General features: G+C 37.0%; 1 protein-coding gene across 3 annotated transcripts; it reads right to left on the bottom strand.

Annotated features, from left to right (window-relative positions):
* Positions 1-205: 205 nt before the first annotated feature.
* Positions 206-18,939, bottom strand: rnf144ab (ring finger protein 144ab). Of its 3 annotated transcripts, none has more exons than XM_081378334.1 (8): positions 18,621-18,939; positions 5,711-5,864; positions 5,194-5,298; positions 5,010-5,070; positions 4,458-4,668; positions 3,467-3,614; positions 3,139-3,228; positions 206-1,615 (listed from the first exon to the last, which is right to left on the bottom strand). In XM_081378334.1, the coding sequence occupies exons 2-8, from the start codon at positions 5,843-5,845 to the stop codon at positions 1,484-1,486; spliced, it is 882 nt and encodes a 293-aa protein (XP_081234460.1). In that variant the 5' UTR covers positions 5,846-5,864; positions 18,621-18,939; the 3' UTR covers positions 206-1,483. The 3 variants fall into 3 exon arrangements, with proteins under 3 accessions (XP_081234460.1, XP_081234462.1, XP_081234461.1); XM_081378336.1 differs by lacking the exon at positions 18,621-18,939 and adding an exon at positions 8,133-8,208; XM_081378335.1 differs by lacking the exon at positions 18,621-18,939 and adding an exon at positions 6,922-7,209.
* Positions 18,940-21,671: the final 2,732 nt, after the last annotated feature.

Genomic DNA, 21,671 nt, shown 5'->3' on the forward strand with positions numbered 1-21,671 from the left:
GCACCCCTGCTTTATAGTCTTAAAAAGGGGCAATATAATATAAATCGAGCATGAGCAATGCTAGACTCCAGTCCGCTTTTTGCATTTGTCCAATCAATGACAATGCAAATATGCTTTGTTGTTCTCACTTAACAACATTGCAGTATGGAGATGGGCCAAATTATTAATTTTTAACTATTGTGAAAGAAAAGCCAACCAAGTGCACTGCAGCATAATATATTTAAACATGAAAAACATGTGAATACACAGTATATACAGTTAGCTACAAAAAGTGTTTTAACACTTAAAAAAAAAAATGTACAAAACATAGAAAAAAATTAAAGGTATATTTAACTGAACAAAAACAAAAACTACAGTTGGTGTTCCCTAGTAATCAACCAATTATTAATGTGCTAGACAGTGAACACACGGGCTCACACATCACATTTGGCAAATTGTTCCCAATAGTATGACTCCAAAAAATGAATGAATTAAATACGCAACTCCTAGAGTGACCTGAAAAGTAAGAAGTTAAGCCTCACTGGCCTGAATACTTTGACCTAAATTGGCAGGCACATGGTAATGCAGGTTGCATTTGGATCTTCAACAGGTTGTGGATAAGACCCTTCTGGGTTAAGCCAACATATCTGCTAAAATTAACAAAATGCATGTAGATGGCACAATTCACGACGTGAATAAAATATTAGCTTGCTTTAATGATACGTTTGTGATTATAAACAGTGATCGATATGTGACCAACTCTCCGATACCAGAAGGATAAGAAATATTTCAGCAACGCCCAAACCCACAAGCTTTGAGAAGGCATCAGGTGGCACGTCTGCTACGTCTGGGGTGTGTGTGCAGTATCTGAGTAAACTCAAATGGAAGAACAAGGTTTTCCTGTCCTAAGAAAGAGTGTACAGGAAGCATACAGAAGCAAATGGCAGACTGAGGCTCATTAGAGCTTCTGCAGGAAGTAACATCCTCTGCCTCCAGCATGCATTTGCAAATACACTAGAAAAACTGGCAGAAATTTTGAGGTTGTGTGAATATGCTACAAGAATGAAAGCAGTGCTAAGAAGTGTATTCCTGTCAAGTCTGTAATCAACAGAACTTGTCTTTTGTTATATCCCAGGTTAAACAACATCATAAAAAAGCTTAGTTAACCATAATACCACATAAAGTGAAGAAACAGTGAAGATGAGAAAAGAGTACAAGACAGTGTGTAACAAAAGAACAGCTGTATGTCATACAGGAAACAAAAGTGCTTGCTTCCAAACATCTCTTTAACTCGATGGCTTATCCAATCACCTTCTCTGCTCCTCCATAACACCTTTCAATGCAAGTCAACATTTGAATGCAACGGAGATGTGCAGTCTCACGGACAGACGAGCCGAGTCTTTCACCAACGCCCCTGCAAAGTGTGCTCAGGAGAATCAGGTGAGGTGGGATCACAGCTGATCCAAACGAGATGCAAGTCGCCTCCTGAAGCTGAAACTGAGCTCTAGGTAGGAAGAGGGTCGTCGTCGCCACGTTTACACTTGCATTTGCAGCAGAGGACGAAGGGAGTAGCCAGCAAAAGGAAAGGGGAGGCCACTAGCAAGAGCAGACCGAAGCCAGCAAAGATCCCAACAACCTGATCACACAAATGAAAAGATCACAATGAAAACATGATGTGTGTACACATTCCTGTTGTTTATAAACTGAAACGGATATTGGTCTGTGATGCTCTTACATGTCAAACCAGAAGGCATTCTGCCACGGGAGGGCAGTAATGGCTCTTGGTAATCATATTCTATGCTGCTGGTACTGATTTAGTTTTTTCCCAGAAAAAAGCTTCTATATAGTTTTGGGAGCATCAAGAATGTAAAAACTTTCCAGTTCTGAAAATGTTAAAGAACCGTCTAAATAAAATGGAAAATCAACAAGCAAACATGCAAAACACTTGGCTTTAAAAAAAAACAAAAAACTTGTGCCCTCCTAAAATAATAATAATAATAAAAAAATATAACTTTAAGCAAGGATATTTTAAAATTGTTAGAAAGTGACCATGGGGCATTAATAATGTTACAGAGGATATCTTTTTAAATAACTGCTATAAATTCTATTAATCAAAGAATATTGAAAAATATTTAGCAGCACAACTGTTTTCAATATTGATAATAATAATAAATGTTTCTTGAGCACCAAATCAACATATTAGAATGATTTATGAAGGATCATGTGACACTAAAGACTGAAGTAATGATGTTGAAAATCCAGCTTTACCATCACAGGAAAAAATTACATTTAAACTATATACTGTATAAATTTGAAAACTTATTTTAAATTGTAATAATAATAATAATAATAATAAACGATTTTATTTTGTACAGTATTTTAATCAAATAAGTAAGTCTTAGTGAGAATAAAAGACTTGCCAAAAAAATACGAACTGACACCAAACATTTGATCAGTATATATTGTATACATTGTTTATATAAAACAATGATCTCATTCTAAAATGCCTATTTTTAATTGATGGAATAGCCCATTAGTTTTGAGATAAGTGCTGAATTATCAAACTGATGATTTGTTGAGTTGTGATGACAAAATATTAAGACAATGTAGTTCCCTCTACATCAAATGTCTGAAATATTAACATACAGTACGTGAGGGGGGGGGGCTTTTATACATCTACCACTAAATAAAGAGACGCATCATATGCATACACACATTTAAGCAGATTTAAAATGGCATCGCTGCCTCCTGTTGTGCTTTTGAGGATCAGCCACCCCTCATTCTCTCTCCATTTCAAATACAATAAAACAGGGGTGCCCAATCCTGCGCCTGGCGATCGACTGTCCTGCACAGTTCATCTCCAACCCTAATCAAACACACCTGAAGCAACCAATTAAGGTCTTCAGAGCACGTCAGGATCATTTGAAAATTAAAGGCAGGTGTGTTTGATTAGGGTTGGAGATGAACTGTGCAGGACAGTCGATCGCCAGGAGCAGGATTGGGCACCCCTGCAATAAAATATCTCTAACCTTGCACAGATAGATCATGCTCTGTTACTTTTACAACATTGGGGAGTTATTTGAGGTGAAATGTGTGGTCCAGCTTGTCTTTAGCACTTCAGATCTGCAGTCTGGAGGGATGCGCTCATGTGGCACATACCTGTGTCCGATGCCAGATGACGGAGGCTCTGGAATGTCCCAGTTTGTTCCGGCACGGACCTTTATCATAGTGGATCAGTAAGAAGTCATCCTGAGGAAGTGAAGGAAAGATGTTAGAGTCAATAAAGATAAATATGAGTTACATGGAGAAGCAGCACTTTAAAACTCCCACAATATATCGGTCTAAACAAGCATGACTGTAGTGGAGCAATAACACAGTTAATAAGACATTCCTATGGGCGTTCTACCTTTATGGTACATAGACATTTTTTGGCCTCCTTTAAATAATAGAAATAATAAAATAATAATAAGTCATATGCACAACTTACGTCCAATGACTCCAGGCAGTACCAGCAGAAGGCGTGCTTGCAGTTCTTACACATCATCTGGGCACAGCCTTCATCTCTCTCAATGTACACTTTACATTTAGGACAGCGTTTGATCGGAGCCTCGTCCTCCAGGCTCTTGATGTTGAAACTGAAGCGGGGAGATGAACATGAAACACAAGAGATGTTGAGCTTCATGTTCTGTTTAGGGTCTGAGAGACACATGTTGCTAATGTTATGAAGTCTGATTATAAATAAAACTTGCTAACATACTTCACAGTTATATATAAACACTACAGTTTTTGGAGTTGAATTATTATTATTATTTTTTAAAGAAGTCTCTTATGCTCACCAAGGCTGCATTTATTGGATCAAAATAAAGTAAAAACTGTAATAGTGATAAATTATTACAATTAATTAGACTTTTTTTTATTATTATTATTATTTTAATACATTTTTAAAATGGAACTTATTCCTGAGGGCAAAGCTGAATTTTCAGCATCATTGCAGTCTTCAGTGTCACATGATCCTTCAGAAATCATTTTAATATGCTGATTTGCTGTTCAATTGTTGTTGTTCTTATCAATTGTTAAAACAGTTGTGGCCTTTTTAGGATTAATATTTTGGGGTATTCTTTGAGTAGGAAGTTCAAAATAACTAAATAAATATTTTGTAACAATATGAATGTATTTACTGTCAATTTTGATGCATTTAATCGGTTCTCATCTTTCGATTTTATAAAAAATTATTTTGTATTGTAAAAAAGTGTTTCTGTTGAAATCAAAAGGACTCTAAACAGAATTGTAACCAAAATGAATACCAGATGCAGTGCTGGAGACTTTAACAAAAGACACAAAAGGAGACTTTAAATAGGCCAAGAGACTTAAATAAGGGGGAATATAAGATAATTGTTATTATCTGTACATAATGGGGTACACCCACAGGAGCAATATCTCTGCTGTGAATGCTACATGATTTGATGCTGAGGTTTTACCCGTTTTCCCCAGGCAGGAAGGTTGTAATTGGCAGGCTCTCCTGACACGCCTGGCCGGTGTGGCAGTCCGCCCTGCAGGCAGAGCAGAAACGCAGACTGCACTGAGGGCACTGAACCGGCTGCGGCAACTGCACCTCTGCTTCATTCAGCTGGCACACCGTTTGGCACGAGGACGACGGGCACCAGGTCCGACAAGGATCCAGAAGAACCTCTGTAAGGAAAAACAAACAGCATGCTTGAAATGATGACCCATTTGGTCTGATCTGCAACTACTACAGACATCTACAACAATTCTGTGTAAAAGTTTTATGAATGTGTCAAAATTTGATGCAGGCTTTGCAAAAAAAAAGGCTGATGTTGAAGATTAAGCATTTAAAAAATACTATATTACACATGACAGAAAACTCTATATTAATATTCATTAAAAATGCAATGCATTTCTTATAGACAGTAGCAAAAAACAGAGCTTTTAAGTAGATGAGTTTAAGAGATGGGTGTAAAAAATGAAACTATTTAGGACCACGCACTTATGCATCTCTCAGGGAAACTCACCTCGCTCAAACTGGAGTCTCTTATAACGTTGCATGACCTCTGCAGCCACCATACACTCAATCTAGAAACAGAGTATATGAGCAAGACAGGAGCAAATGACAGGGAGAGAGACTGTCGTAATACTTTAAAACTTCAATAGTCTTTCTAGTCTCTAGCAAAAGTGACACATTTTAAGTGAACTTACCTCATTTTCCAGTAAATGTCCCTGTTTCGGGCAGGCAGAGTCTGGACAGCTAATAGCCGGTTCGAGGCCCTCTTTAATGAGCAGTTCAACATATTGCTTCAAACACTGTAAGAGACAGATTTCTTATTTTTCATCTTTGAAAAAATGATGAGACAACTGCTGCCTGTGGTTATGTTTCCACCCACAAACACGCTGTTCATTGTAGTCAAGCCAACATCAGACCATCACAGCATGCTGAGACAACATTCAAGAGCTGCTCGTAGAGAACATATCAAGATTCAAAAAAACTTTATTAGCATGGCAAAATCAACTGCTATCTATCTATCTATCTATCTATCTATCTATCTATCTATCTATCTATCTATCTATCTATCTATCTATCTATCTATCTATCTATCATTACATTACTGCTGTATTCTCACATTGTAAAGAGACTGCATTACAATTTGTTTTGTAACACTAGTTGACACATTGCTGAAAAACACACAGGAGTGGCCACTGAAGACACAGTCCTTACCAGACTGCAAAATATGCACTGGCACTGGGAGATGGTGGTCATCTGTTCCAGGGGAAACTCTCCCAGGCACAGTTTACAGGACAGAAGCGGCGCCAGGTCCACGTCCCAGCTGGGTTCGTAGCGAGAGCTGCTCATGGTATGCCGATCCGGGACACTAAAAGACAGAGAGAAAGCATGTCTTAAAAACAGCTAAAGCAGTAAATAAATGCCATATTTTATCCATCTTTAAAAATAAAACACTACAAATTATAAATAATAAATGCAACAAGTGAATTTAGGCATCACAACCATTGTTTTTTTTTAGTATAACTAGTATAATATGATTTTAGTATAATTTATATACTTCTATAGCATTTATTCATATTTTGAATTAGCTTTTATTTTTATATTTTCAGTTTTAATTTTAGCTACTAATTTTATTTGCTTTTTCATATTTTTTGTTTATATTACTATCTAACAATATTTTAGCTTTATTTCACTTACCAAAAGCAATTCAAATTGTTTTAGTTTCAGTTAACAATAACAATGATCAAAACATTATAATGTACAGTAAGGAAAAATGTATATTGTTTTAGACATAAGCTAAATATTACTTTTAGCAGTGCTTTTAAAGATTACCATTGTTGTCATCTAATGCTCACTTAAAGTTAATCTAAATGTAAAAATAAATCATGGAAATTAGCAGGCACAATTAAATACACAATATTGATTAATTAAAAATTCGAATATAGGCCAAAAGCTGATATGGTAATGATACTGTTTCCATACAAAAGACAATATTTTAAACTTAAAGGGTAAAAAGGTACCTTTAACTAGGGCCATTGATACAAAGATTTAGGGGATCTCATTACTTATCCATTAAAATGCTTGGTCTGTCAGCCACAGAGTTTTCCTCCCGAGAGCTTCTGCTGTTTGCTGAAAGCTTGTCCAATCAGTCAATGGCAAGTATGTCAATATCCCTCAGTATTGCTGCCAGGCAACCCAAAGAAAACTAATGACTGTCTCCACCGGAGAACCCTACAGAACAGACTCCCTCAGAGAGCACGAGCAACACGGCGCAGCTCGCTAAAAACAAACAGACCTCCGCATAACACACACATATCATTTATAAGGCTACTGTACGTGTAAACTTTCAAACGCTCCTTCCCAATATGGCACAGCAAAACTTTTTGCAACTGAAGTTACTAAAAAGTAATTGTGGTTCACTGTACCTCACAGAGCGCTACACGTCATCATGAGCTGAAATAATGAACTGAGGAACATTCATATGGACTAGTTAGTGCGCTTCCCCACAGCAGATATCTGTGTAGGTGGAGACAGATGGAGACTCATGTGCTTGCGCCTGCAGGATCTCATCGTGTTAGTGGTGGCGGGAATAGTCGACAGCCCAAACAACAAACGGCTCTCAGCAGGCTGTGCGTCTCTCCGTTTGGGCCTCTCACCTCCGTCAGCACACCCACACAGCAACTCTCAGTCATATCATTTGTAAAGCCACGTGTACACGGGGAGATTATATAGTCCTTTATGATCGTTGCTTTTCAGGTCGCCTGCCTTGAGATCTTGGGTAGAAGTCAAAGCAGTGACTCTATGATGTACATCTTATGACAACAATGACACCATAAATCACTGCACTTTATGAAATCCTCAAATGAAAAAAATAATATGTTGTGCAGTGTCTGAAATCTACGGAGGAGGATTAGGGCCAAGCAATAATAAAAAAAATAAAACCATCTAGAGATTAAAGTCATTATAATGCGAGATTAAACTTGCTAAATTTCGAGGAAAAAAAGTCGAAATACAATCTTGAGAATAAACATTAAATATCGAGAATAAAGTCGTTGTGTTTCGAGAAAAAAGTCGTTAAATTTCAAGAAAAAAGTCGAAAGTCAAAATAATCGTAATCAACAAGTTTAATAATGCGTCTTATGGTATCCTGGGAAACCTCGATGAATCGCGCGTAGGTGAAGCCAGCGATAACCTTGCATTTGTCCACTGGTTGTCATTTCATGTTGGACAAAAGTGAGTACATCGCGCAAATTGGACTTAGCTGCTTGCAAATTCTCTTTAAAGTTCGTATGCTAATTATTATTCTGTCATAATTAGCTAAAGTTGATAGTATTTCTTTGTTACTGAAAGAAAGTCTAAAATATAGCTTGACTAAAGGGCCGTACACACCAGGACGAATATCGGCGCGCGTTATTCGCCAGCTTTTTTCAACACGTTTTTTGTGTTCACACCCAAGCAATTTTCGCTGACGATGAGCCGAGTGAACATGCAAATTCATTCCCTGACATTAGATGGCGCTTAATACCACTCCATAACAGTTCTCTTTTATCAAGATTTTTGTAGTCGCTGTCGCGTTTGTCATATAGTTCTTTATGTTCCGACACCAATGAGACCAGCAGCTCTACATTCATCTTGCCTTGCATCTTCCTCGTCTTATTTCTTCCCGGCAGTGTAGACGCTACTCGGCGTATATCTTCTTCGCCGTTACGTATGTGTGCTCGGCAAGACCGTTTTGTGTTTGAGCGCCCCCAAGTTGTGTTTTACTGTAACTTCAGAAGCTCCAGACACGTGAGCAAAAGCGCCAATCTCATTGGTCGGATAGTTTTTGACGAGGCGCGTCAAACCAAAAAAACGAAACCGAGGCGTTTTTTTAAAAAATGACGCTTTTACGGGTGGCGTTTTTCGCGTCGGTGTGCACACTCACATTGGCGCCCTTTGTTTAGTCACGTTGCGTTAAACGTCGGCGAATATCGCGCGCGAAATTTGTCCCGTTGTGAACAGACCTTAAGTGATCCAACTCTGCCATGTCCTCTGTCAGTAGGCAATGCAATGAACACTGATCAAATGCGTTATTCTCTACATTTCATTTCGACTTTTTTTCTCGAAACACAGCGACTTTATTCTCGAAATTTAACGAGTTTTTTTTCTCGAAACACAACGACTTTATTCTCGATATTTAATGAGTTTATTCTCAAGATTGTATTTCGACTTTTTTCTCTCAAAATTTAACGAGTTTAATTTTGCATAATGACTTTAATCTCGAGATGGTTTTATTTTTTGATTATTGCTTGGCCCTTAATCCTCTTCTGTAGAAATCTATCATGGACTGCTTTTTCTTTAGTGCGAAGGAGGCAATGTTGAGAATGCAAGATTTCTCTTACTCTGACAAACACACTGCATCAAACATCACCAGTTAAGCGGTTCTTCATCACACTGTAGGACCGCAACCCAACATTTCTGATTCATCACAGTCGCAATAAAACCTCGTCGGTGTGAATAAAAGTGATAGAAGACTGCAGAGGTTGTGTCCAATGGCCAGACAAGTTTCAATCCCTCTTCTCCAGCAACCTGTCACTCACATAAAACAGTTTTAGTTTGCATTTGCAATGCCCACTTTATACAATCCAAACAATACCATTTGATTCTATTCTTCAAATTTGATGAATCAAGGATATACACATCACAATAATGAAGAGTCAGTCAAAATGGCCCACACAATTTCAAGTGCCAAAATGAGTCCGTATTGTATACCTATTTTTTCATTTAGTTTTATGACCGATGGTAGACAAGCTGATCATACAAACCGTTTAAAAAGGTAATATTTGCAAATAATGCAGAAATATATAATAAAATAGGGCTGGGCGATAAAACGATAACGATATGTATCGCGATAGACACGTAATCAATATCAATAAAAAATGCGTTCGATAAAACGTTCGATAATTTTTTTTTTTTTTCTTCGTCGGAAGAAACCAGAGGTTGCGAAAGCAAATTTGGTTGCATGAACAAATTAAGGCACTCAACTATCTGGTAACCTTGCAACGTAGGGGGTGACACGCAACAGCCAGTCAGTATGGTTGCGCAATATTGTTGTCTCGTGTTGGATTCTTCAGTAACAGAACCGGCGTGTAGTGATATAGCGATTGTTGATAAAACAGGAAAAGTCAGCTCGCCTGACTTCAAGTCTGACCGTAGTCAGACCATGTCGTCTGCAAATTATGCAAGACCATCGTCAGTTTCTCTGTTATTCGCGTGCTTATGAGCTGTTTTAACGTGTGCGTTTCTCAGCGCGTACACGTGAAGCTCACATGCACTCTGTCTACCAGCGCCTGTGGATACTGGACTGTATTTCGAGTCTTATTGTGCTAATACTGTTATATACACACAAGGTTTACATAAACTAGTCGGATATGTCTAAAGTGAAAGCAAACTTGAGAAAATTGAGAGAAAATCTGCTTGTCAAATGCGTGTATATTAGACGCGTCGCGCGCAGCTCTTAAAGAGACAGTATAGTAATAGTAAACACGCTGCCGCTTGTCCTTAAAGGGATAGTTCACCCAAAAATAAAAATTCGCTCATTATTTACGCACTCTAATGTTGTTCCAAACCTGTATTAATTTCCTTCTTATATTTTCAAATATTAATATTTTGAAGAATGTGGATCCAAACAGTAAACAGAGCTATCCCTTTAATGTTAATAAAACAACAAAATGCAAAGAGAAAATCATTCACTGCTCTTGATTGATAACTTTAATAGTAGCTTTAATAAGTATCAATGTATAAATTATACAGTGAAGTCTGTTTTGTTTTATTTTCATATTTGTTCATTTAATTACTTTCTTCAATGCTACTGTTAAATACACCTGCTGTAGCTGAAAACATAAAGCACTGTTTATTAAATCTGTATATTAGGTTGTGTGTACGTGTAATGTGTATCTTTGATCTTAATATTTAATAACAAAGAACATAATGAGAACTTTTTTATCTTCGCCCCTGTCTGCCATTCTTTTTTGTTTTACATTTTGTTACCTAAGGCTTTGAGCATTACAACCAAACTAATGTCCATATTTTAAAAACAGCCACAAAATAGTAAAACCAACATAAAAAAGAATCGTGATAAAATCATTAATCGTGATTTTCCTGAAAAAAATCTTAATATTATGTTTGCCATATCGCCCACCCCTTTATAAAGCATTTCTTACGTATTCTTTAATTTTGCACCTTAATGTTAAGAGATAATTGTTAAGTGTTCATTCAGATTTTAGACAAATTATTTGAGTGAGTGTTTTCCATGGTCGTGTTGACATTTCTGCCTTTATAACTGATGGGATTATAATCAGAAAGTTTAAAATAAAAAATCTTTAAATGTAATGTATTTGTCTCCTGGACTGGTCCTTATTTTAAATATGTCATAAAAAATATCAATAATTATCGATATCGACCGATATGAAACACTTATATCGTGATACAGTTTTCAGCCATATCGCCCAGCCCTATAATAAAATACTATGATATAATACTATATAAACAATAGGCCTCTGAGAAAGCACTCTACTGTAGTTCAAAAATAGACTTAAATTCAAACAACTAGAACAAGGTAACTTTGAAAAGGAATAAATTACTATAAAATTACTATAATGTCCACCAAAGACTTTTTCTTTTCAGAGTTTTTCCAAAATCGAAGGGGAAATCCCAGGCATGAAAGAAGGCCTATAAACCTCCATTGTTCATTCATCTAGACAACAACTAACCACATCTTAAGCTCTTCCTCCATAGAAATGGGCCAGGAAGGGAAATACCCTATAAAGTTGGGTCACGCACATCAGTTTGACACAATGAATACCTCAAAGAGTCCAAGATGAAGACCGAGAGTGTCCAAAAGCCTGGCACTGTAATTGAACTTCTCTATCTGCTGATGGAGGTAAATAGCACTAATACCAAGCTCTAAAGCACATTTTCTTCTTGTGTATGCACATTTAAAAGTGCTCACGGATCACTTTAATAAAGGAACTGGCTTTGCTCAGTTTTGCAAAAAGCGTTGGGGCCAAGATAACTTTCATTTGAGCGCGAGTATGAGTAAAATTATATAACTGATAAAGGTCTTACATAAGATCTATTTTTAATCTATCTAGGTTGAAGCCAAATTAAGCTGTTCTCTCCATTGTCGCTCCAACTGTCTCTTATGAGCGGTCTAGAAACAGTTTGGCTATAGTCAAGACCTTTGGTGGAAACATTAAAAGACATTTTATTCCATAAATGAAGACAATGTAGAGACAAATTCAAAGTATCAGTATTCAAAAGCATATCTTTACACTAACTAGGGCTGGGCGATATGGCTGAAAACTGTATCACGATATAAGTGTTTCATATCGGTCGATATCGATAATTATTGATATTTTTTATGACATATTTAAAATAAGGACCAGTCCAGGAGACAAATACATTACATTTAAAGATTTTTTATTTTAAACTTTCTGATTATAATCCCATCAGTTATAAAGGCAGAAATGTCAACACGACCATGGAAAACACTCACTCAAATAATTTGTCTAAAATCTGAATGAACACTTAACAATTATCTCTTAACATTAAGGTGCAAAATTAAAGAATACGTAAGAAATGCTTTATAAAGGGGTGGGCGATATGGCAAACATAATATTAAGATTTTTTTCAGGAAAATCACGATTAATGATTTTATCACGATTCTTTTTTATGTTGGTTTTACTATTTTGTGGCTGTTTTTAAAATATGGACATTAGTTTGGTTGTAATGCTCAAAGCCTTAGGTAACAAAATGTAAAACAAAAAAGAATGGCAGACAGGGGCGAAGATAAAAAAGTTCTCATTATGTTCTTTGTTATTAAATATTAAGATCAAAGATACACATTACACGTACACACAACCTAATATACAGATTTAATAAACAGTGCTTTATGTTTTCAGCTACAGCAGGTGTATTTAACAGTAGCATTGAAGAAAGTAATTAAATGAACAAATATGAAAATAAAACAAAACAGACTTCACTGTATAATTTATACATTGATACTTATTAAAGCTACTATTAAAGTTATCAATCAAGAGCAGTGAATTATTTTCTCTTTGCATTTTGTTGTTTTATTAACATTAAAGGGATAGCTCTGTTTACTGTTTGGATCCACATTCTTCAAAATATTAATATTTGAAAATATAAGAAGGAAATTAATACAGGTTTGGAACAACATTAGAGTGCGTAAATAATGAGCGAATTTTTATTTTTGGGTGAACTATCCCTTTAAGGACAAGCGGCAGCGTGTTTACTATTACTATACTGTCTCTTTAAGAGCTGCGCGCGACGCGTCTAATATACACGCATTTGACAAGCAGATTTTCTCTCAATTTTCTCAAGTTTGCTTTCACTTTAGACATATCCGACTAGTTTATGTAAACCTTGTGTGTATATAACATATTAGCACAATAAGACTCGAAATACAGTCCAGTATCCACAGGCGCTGGTAGACAGAGTGCATGTGAGCTTCACGTGTACGCGCTGAGAAACGCACACGTTAAAACAGCTCATAAGCACGCGAATAACAGAGAAACTGACGATGGTCTTGCATAATTTGCAGACGACATGGTCTGACTACGGTCAGACTTGAAGTCAGGCGAGCTGACTTTTCCTGTTTTATCAACAATCGCTATATCACTACACGCCGGTTCTGTTACTGAAGAATCCAACACGAGACAACAATATTGCGCAACCATACTGACTGGCTGTTGCGTGTCACCCCCTACGTTGCAAGGTTACCAGATAGTTGAGTGCCTTAATTTGTTCATGCAACCAAATTTGCTTTCGCAACCTCTGGTTTCTTCCGACGAAGAAAAAAAAAAAAAATTATCGAACGTTTTATCGAACGCATTTTTTATTGATATTGATTACGTGTCTATCGCGATACATATCGTTATCGTTTTATCGCCCAGCCCTAACACTAACTCACTGTACCTCTTCATATCTGCATCAAAATTTTAAAAAGTGTCAAAACCATTTACAGCAGCACTTTAAATTAGTCTAAATGTGCTCAGAACAAACATACAGAGATGCCTTTGGCAGGTCTTCGGATTTGTGTCAGCAACAACACTGAAATCCCTGAACAACCTAATTGCTTAATTGGATTACATTACAAAGGAGGAGTATGTGAATACATAAGCATATATCTGTGCTAGTCAGACTTAATGTTGCTGCCGAGAGAGAGAGAGAGAGAGAGAGAGAGAGAGAGAGAGAGAGAGAGAGAGAGAGAGAGAGAGAGAGAGAGAGAGAGAGAGAGAGAGAGAGAGAGAGAGAGAGAGAGAGAGATTCAAAATGATTTTGCATTCAAACTAACGTTAATGAACTATGGACACGGAACCTGGTTCTGACAAAAATAAAATGTATTGCCAATGTTCTCAGTCACTCAAATTGCAGCAGTCTCCTGAAGTCGACCTTAAAGGAACAGTTCCAGAGTCAGTAAGTTGAATTTCCTGAACTGAATCAGTCGAATTCATGAACAAATCATTCAGACTGGTTTTGTGAACTGGATCAACCAATTAATTTATTTAAATCATAAAAAAATTAATGGCCAAATCAGACATTTTTAGTGAATAACATCTCAATTTTTGTATTTTCCTCAGACCACACTGCGCCATGACTCATACTAATATGACTTCAAATTTGACCTGTGCATGACACATTTGAACAGCACCAAAATTAAAAAATCATGCAGTTAATGTAAATTAAAGTTTGACCCGGGTCACATTGGAATCGCTTTCACATAATAGCCTATATCAAAGGTATGGGACAAAATCATTTTGTATTAGAATAAAACAACAACATAAACAATTTCGTTCTTTTGTTCACACTTATGATACCAACCCCCAATTGTTTATTACTAAACATACTATTGTGCTTTCACACCGTCATCGTCGAGAGCATCAAAATTTGCTCTCGCAGCCCTTGCAACAACACTGTAGAAAGATTCATGGACGCTCTGGCATAGGTCGAATGCTTAGTCTTGTAATCTTTATTTAAAGGGGTCGCAAAGAAAACAAGCATATAAAGTTACATGTTTGCTAACGAAATTAATTAATAGCCATTAGTATGGTGTTGCTTTTGTGTTCAAGGTTAAGCACTAGTATAATTTCAACATGCAGTTTATAGGATACGTTTACTAGCCTTGGTCTGTAATTAACTATAACATTCATTTGATTTGAGTGCAGCAAATAACTGTGAAAAAATATATATATATAAAAAAACGACTTTATTAAATTATTCATTTTCTTTTGTGTGGGCCTCTTGACGCAAGTTCACGAGAGCGCCACGACGCATGCGCGAGAACTGAGAAGATGACGCTCACGAATCATTGGATGGGAAAGTGTGAAAGGTAAGCCATTCATTTTCCGGAATTAGTAAGGCACTTTTATGTTTTCTCGTTGGTTTCTCACGATTCGGACATTCAGGAAATGCTCACTTTAGAACCATTTTAAACACTACATCCATACCCATCTGCGCCATCTTCTGCTCAAAAACACTGTGGCTATGTGGAAAAATCCAATGCCAATGACTCCTTCAGAACAAAGAGGAATGGATAATAATGAAGGCAAATTCTGCAAATATAACAAAACTAGCATGTATGCTCATTTAGAAGAGTGTGGTTTTACACACTCAGTGTGCAGGACTGAGGGAGCTGAGAGTGTTCCAGCCAAGCACAGGATGCGAGCTCTGCCCAAGGAAACAGCAACACTTCCTGTTTTTGCCATACACATGCCAGCATATGCATGACTATGGAGCACAGACCTATGCTCTGCAAGACCTACTGGAGTAACATAGTAATACACATGAAAAAGTTTTCATGTTCAGTTTTCAGTAAATTTTATACACCATAAATAAGCCAAATTAAAAACTTTTGATCATCTGCATCATGTACAGAAGTTCAGAATGAGATGATGTTGATGTTTTCACAAAAGATTAAGGAAAATCATTCATCATGATATGATCCCAAAATATGTCAGACACTAACAGCTTCGTCTAATTTAATTAATATTTTGGCTTATACCACAATATAAATTAATCATTTAATAAGAAGATTTGAGTAACAACTAATAAGATCATGTGAGATATCGTCTCACAAACAAGGATTTGAGATCATTGCTAAGTGTTTAATTGAGTGACACATCCGCAGTGTGCACTAGAAAGCATTGGGAAAGCTCAGGAGATGAATGTCTAGAGAGCTTGTTCCATTTCAGTGTAGACACTAGACAGCATGATCTAAAGAGGAATGAACAGATTACTTGAATAGCTGGGATCAAAGGATTTGTAGCAGTTCAAAATGCACACCCATCATCTCTCATTCAACAAATACTGAGGAATACAGAGAAATATGTAGGAGAGTTGTCTTTGTGTACTCCCTGTTCTCATAAGAAATCAATACTTGATATGCAGCCAAAGGCTCTGAAAGTAAGCCGCTTTTTTACTTTTTGGTTAATTTAATTTCTGTTTTGAAGTCAATGGCCTGTGGCCTCATTAGTACAGAGATTAACCTACTTCGTTTGGGATTCCTTCTACTGATCTGTTCAGTTCAGATCCACTGCCATTCATTGTTCTTTTGATGTCGGGAGTTGTTATTACAGTTTAGCAGATGGAAAAAAAGCCATAATTCTGACAATGCAACATGACCTCAAAGTGAACTCATGATACAAAATACGCAGGAACAGCATATCAGAGAACCACAAACATTGAAACCACAAAATATTGTCTTAAAGGAGAACTCCGGTCAATTTTAACATTGAGCTCATTTTTTTGTAAACTTGGAGTGCTGTCAATACAGAGAACAACGACAAAAATCGGAGTTGCCTACACCGTGTTATCCTCTTTTTAAAATTTGCACCCTGTTGACTTCAATGGGGCAAGTTTTAAACCTGCTTTTAGCCTCTTAACATCCTTGATGTGTCATTACAAGTGCACAGCTAATGTGAGTGATTCCTTCAGAGTGATCACGGGTAAAAAACCAATTTTTATTAATATCTTTCACATCTACTGCAGTCAGATCCACTCGTGTTCACTCTGAAGGAATCACTCACATTAGCTGTGCACTTGTAATGACACATCAAGGATGTTAAGAGGCTAAAAGCACGTTTAAAACTTGCCCCATTGAAGTCAACAGAGAGCAAATTTTAAAAAGAGGATAACACGGTGTAGGCAACACCGATTTTTGTCGTTGTTCTCTGTATTGACAGCACTCCAAATTTACAAAAAAATGAGCTCAATGTTAAAATTGACCGGAGTTCTCCTTTAACAATTCGTCTACCTGTGCTGAGACATTAACAAAACCTTGATGTAATATTTAAATTGCCCGTGTGCGTATAGAGCAGGAACACTAAAAGCTGGCAGGCACAGTTTGTTCCGGACATGGGAAGTCCCTGTGCATTTCATGAAAGGGACATTCAGAGCTGCAATCCCAGCTGTACTACAGCAGACACTAACGCCCCTCTTTCATGCTCAGCCCACTTCTGTAACGTCACACTTGGCTCAATTAACTTCCCCTCTTGTTATCTTTATGTCTGAACATCCCAATTTAGGTTAAAGGCTTCAACCTTCACATAAACCAAACAAATGCGTAAGTTCTCTTTGAGGTGAGGTTCAAAGCAGGTCTCAAATTCCTTTTAGTGATAGTTTTCTACACACTATAGGTAAGATCTATAAATCTTGTCAAAAAAAAAAGAGTTAATTTCATAACTCCCTCATTTGAATCTATTTACCACATTTCTTTGAATTTAAGACTTTTCTGGCTTTGACATCTTTGCTGTTGGGCAGTAACTCCCCATTAGGCTGCCAATCAATAGGTCAGGCACTACTCTACATCTAGAGTTATACCTAATATTTAAAACTTATAACACAAATGATCTGGGTCTCCCCCAGGCTGGCCACAGCAACAAATACCAAGGCTGTGACTGCTAGTTGAGTCTAACTAAGCTGAGAGAGGCTTTGAAGGAGTCTATGCATGAATAGGGTACACGCACAGCTCGGCCACTTTTCTATGACCTGAAAAAAATATAGCAGCACATTGTCAGACTAATAAAATCTTGAGAAAAAATATTAATAATAAAGTATTTGTGTAGGCTGAATGTGAACCACACTTATGGTTACAGTCAGTTATTAACGTTAACTAAAACTACTAAAACATCTTGTGTAAACAATGTAAACTATTTTTGTAGTTGAAATAACTGAAATAAGTTCTAACAGGAAATAAACTAAAACAGTAATGAAAATTAATTAAACTAATAGTAATATTAAAAAAAGATTTTTTTAACTTAAATTAAAACGAAAACTAAAAATATAAAAATAAAATATCATTAAAAATATTTATAAAAACATAAATAATACTAAAATAACACTGGTTACAGGTACACAGATTACTATTTTAATTATTAACAGAAAGCTCTGAAATAACAATATAATTAGTAAATGAATTACTGTCTCTCTCTCTCTATAAACACACACATTTGCAAAAACAACGTTAGTTAAAAAAACCCCCGATTTCCTAATGCATTAAACACCCTTGCAAATGTGGGAAGCATATTCACCCAATGAATCATCAGTAGACTGTCAGCATTATATAACAAACTATGAAGAACAACTCCCACAAACATTGTAAAAGGTCATGTTTTGACTGAGCTATGTCCTGGGAAAGGGAACACATGAACTCTGAGTCTGTTTTCTGAGTAGTCTAGCCGTTAGTAAACAACACTTGGTTTCCTAAAAGTACATTTCTGAAGTGTTTTAAACACATACATTTAGATGTCACCATTACCATTAATGCTACTGGTCATAATTAAAGGGAAAGCCCTATAGGGAAGCCTGTTGTATATATGACCAGCTCGTATAAGATCTAATGGAGTTTCCCTTGATTATGCGAATCGGATCAGACTGACAGCATGAGATTTCCCAAACGCCAGTGTAACTTACTCATAAAATATCAGCAGCATGTTACGTGTTGCAAACATCAACAACAGCTACATTTTTAAATAAAACATACAATGTTGCATGCAAGCAAAACAAATCACTGCTGTAAAACAGAATGATTTAAAGTACCACTACATCTACATGCATTGCTTACCTTAGGATCTATCAGTTGTCAGTCCGTTATAGGAATAACATTTGCTCCACGCACAACTAAGCGCAATGTATTCCTATAAATCCGCATTTGTCGCATATAAAATAAGAAATAATAGCTTACAGAATCGTAAGACAGTAATATGTCGGTAAAAGCGGTTTATACCCTAATTATCATCAGCTGGTCGGACTGAACGCCATGGCTCTCTGGAGAAGCGCCATTTGACTGCGCCTAGAGGCGCGCGGCTGAGACGCGACCGATGTGTTGTTGTAGGATCCGCGCTCACGCGCGCCCTCTGCTGACGCGACGCGAATAATGATGTAGGTGTACGTAACGGCAGACAAGCGTCACTTAAGTGCCATCAGTGAGCATCATCGGATGCATGCAAATTAGGATAGCATAGAGCTATCCTAATTTGACCTGTGCATGACACATTTGAACAGCACCAAAATTAAAAATTCATGCAGTTAATGTAAATTAAAGTTTGATCCGGGTCACATTGAAATCGCTTTCACATAATAGCCTATATCAAAGGTATGGGACAAAATCATTTTGTATTAGAATAAAACAACAACATAAACTATTTCGTTCTTTTGTTCACACTTATGATACCAACCCCCAAATTTGATGTGAACTGAAAGAAATAAAGTTTCATATGTAAATACAGCACTACAACATACCTGTATTTTTATCTGTATATTTGTCTTCAACTACTCTAAGTTCTAGAATGTCGATTTTTGATATGAAGGTACAAATATAACTGCATTTAAGCCTTCATCATTTAATTCATACATGATTAAAGCTAATAATGATCAAAGCAAAACAAACCATTTCAATTACAGTGTGAATATGTAATAAGGCTTCATTGACATTATCTTGAAGTGTCATTACCATTGACTCTCACTAGATGTCAGTGTGAGACTTACAAGCTTACACAGTGGCAACGTCACAAAAGATTGAATTCATTCTGCCATGAAAACAGTGCACTTGTCTACACCGCAGAACATGCCAGGACATGTTACAACGCATTATATTTCACCATGTTAGTTGTTTTGGAAGTCTGCATAATAATCTACATGCTAATCTGATGTTTGGAAAAGATGTCCTGTAAAGCATGCATAACCTGCAGCATTGTGCTGAACACTGTGCAATTATTAATTCCTTATATTTTGATGCAAACTAATCGATAATGTCATGTTAGAATGTTCAACTGGATAGGCCTATATCTAAAAATATTTACGGCATAATGGCTCTGTTTCTATCACACAGACAAGATCTACAGATTCACTTCACGTAAAACAGTAGAAAACATCTTTGTTACACACGTATATAGCCTAACATGTCATTCATTCGGTATTTAGTAGAAAAACAGTTACCATGTCTAAGGCAATTTGACCTTTACAGTGCTAGGTACAGTATAAGTACATTTATATTGAGCAGTGGAAGAAATGAGCTGTTAGGAGAGACTGAAAATATCAAGCATGCAGCTTTCTTGGTGAAAATGAGGAGCACAACAGGTCAGATATTGCCTTTTGGTTTGGTGTTTACCTTTGCACTCCATGTAGTCCAGGGCAAGTCACTATGGCAACTTCCTTGCACCAGGAAGGGAATAATTGCAGTTCGGAATTCCAAATGGATGGTGTGCCTTGCTGAAGGTGATAGTTTTGAGCTGCTCAGATACTGCAATCTGTCTGACTAAAGAAAACAGTCACATATCGACCTGGTTCCTGCAGTGAGTTTCGGTGGTCATATGTTGCAAATCAGTGGATTTGCTTCAGTATTGGCTTTAGTACAACAAAAGCTGCCATGTTTTATGTCATGAGAAGACGTGTATGGGGTTTTGTTTGTTAGTCCAAGTCATATATATCATTTAGAACTATTTGCATTTTCCCTCTTTGGTTTCCAGTAGGTCACACAGATTTACCGCGTTGTCGCTGACCTCTGAATGTGATTTTGAATGATCTGTACTTCATAGATTGCTACACTATTGACAAAAACAATTGACCTTTTTTTTGCCCCTGAATGTATTTTACAGGACAGCAGTATAGATTTATGTGCGAAATAATTTTGCCATTATGTGGATTTGAACAGAACCTGGCCAAATCTTTCCATACTTCCTCAACCCCCTTGTTCTCATAATTTTCACTACAATCTTTTAATAATTAATATTATTATTATTACATTTTCACAAGAATCAATTGTAGTGCCAAAACAAGAGAGAGTGACCAAGTCTGCAGTCAAATTATTATTACTGGATTCTGATTGGTGAATCACAGGAATTGTCCATGTAGAAACATCCGAGTAGCTGAAACCGGCGCTACTTGTGTCACATCGTGGACTCGCCCTCTAGCCTGGGTTTCCCCATGCTGCCTTGTGCCCAGCACGATTTTATTCACGCTGCTAGGCAGCCTGGACACCATGGACCAGATTTTCCCCTCAAAAAGGGAACCAATCACAGAACAGGGAGGGAGCAGCAAGACGATGACGACGTCTATGCGACACACCGAAGCAGTTTGTTTATATCTATGGATCCAACATGGCAGCAGACGCGAAGTTACCTTTCGATGCAGCCTTAGATAGTGTTCTAAGTAGTTTAGAACGCAAGTTTATTTCGTCTTCTTCCTCGTCGAATTTCTGTCGCTCTACATACGTCATCTGGTATAATTGAAACGATTGGCTATGAGCTACGTACAGGCGCATTTGATAGACATTCGTAGCGCCCAATAAACGGCTCTGGGCATTCGTAAACCACGCCTCAAATACGAGAAAATGAACACGGGATTCCCAGACCACGTCTCAATGAGACGAGGTCTGACGTTAGCCAGGCTACTCGCCCTCTCTAATTTCATACAAACCCAACTGGCGCCATCTTGCGCCTCAGTTATCAATTGTGTTAAAAATGACCTCAGAGGACTTATACTACAGTAATATCGTTGCAATGGTAAAAAAAAAGTTTCCACTAAGAAAAAATAGACAATCAGAATGAAATAATCGGTCTAGCAACGAGACGAGCATTACAACAGTATGCCTACAAGTAAAATTATAGTTCAATCA

Source organism: Scardinius erythrophthalmus, assembly GCF_964197995.2.
Source record: "Scardinius erythrophthalmus genome assembly, chromosome: 11".
NCBI lineage: Eukaryota > Metazoa > Chordata > Actinopteri > Cypriniformes > Leuciscidae > Scardinius > Scardinius erythrophthalmus.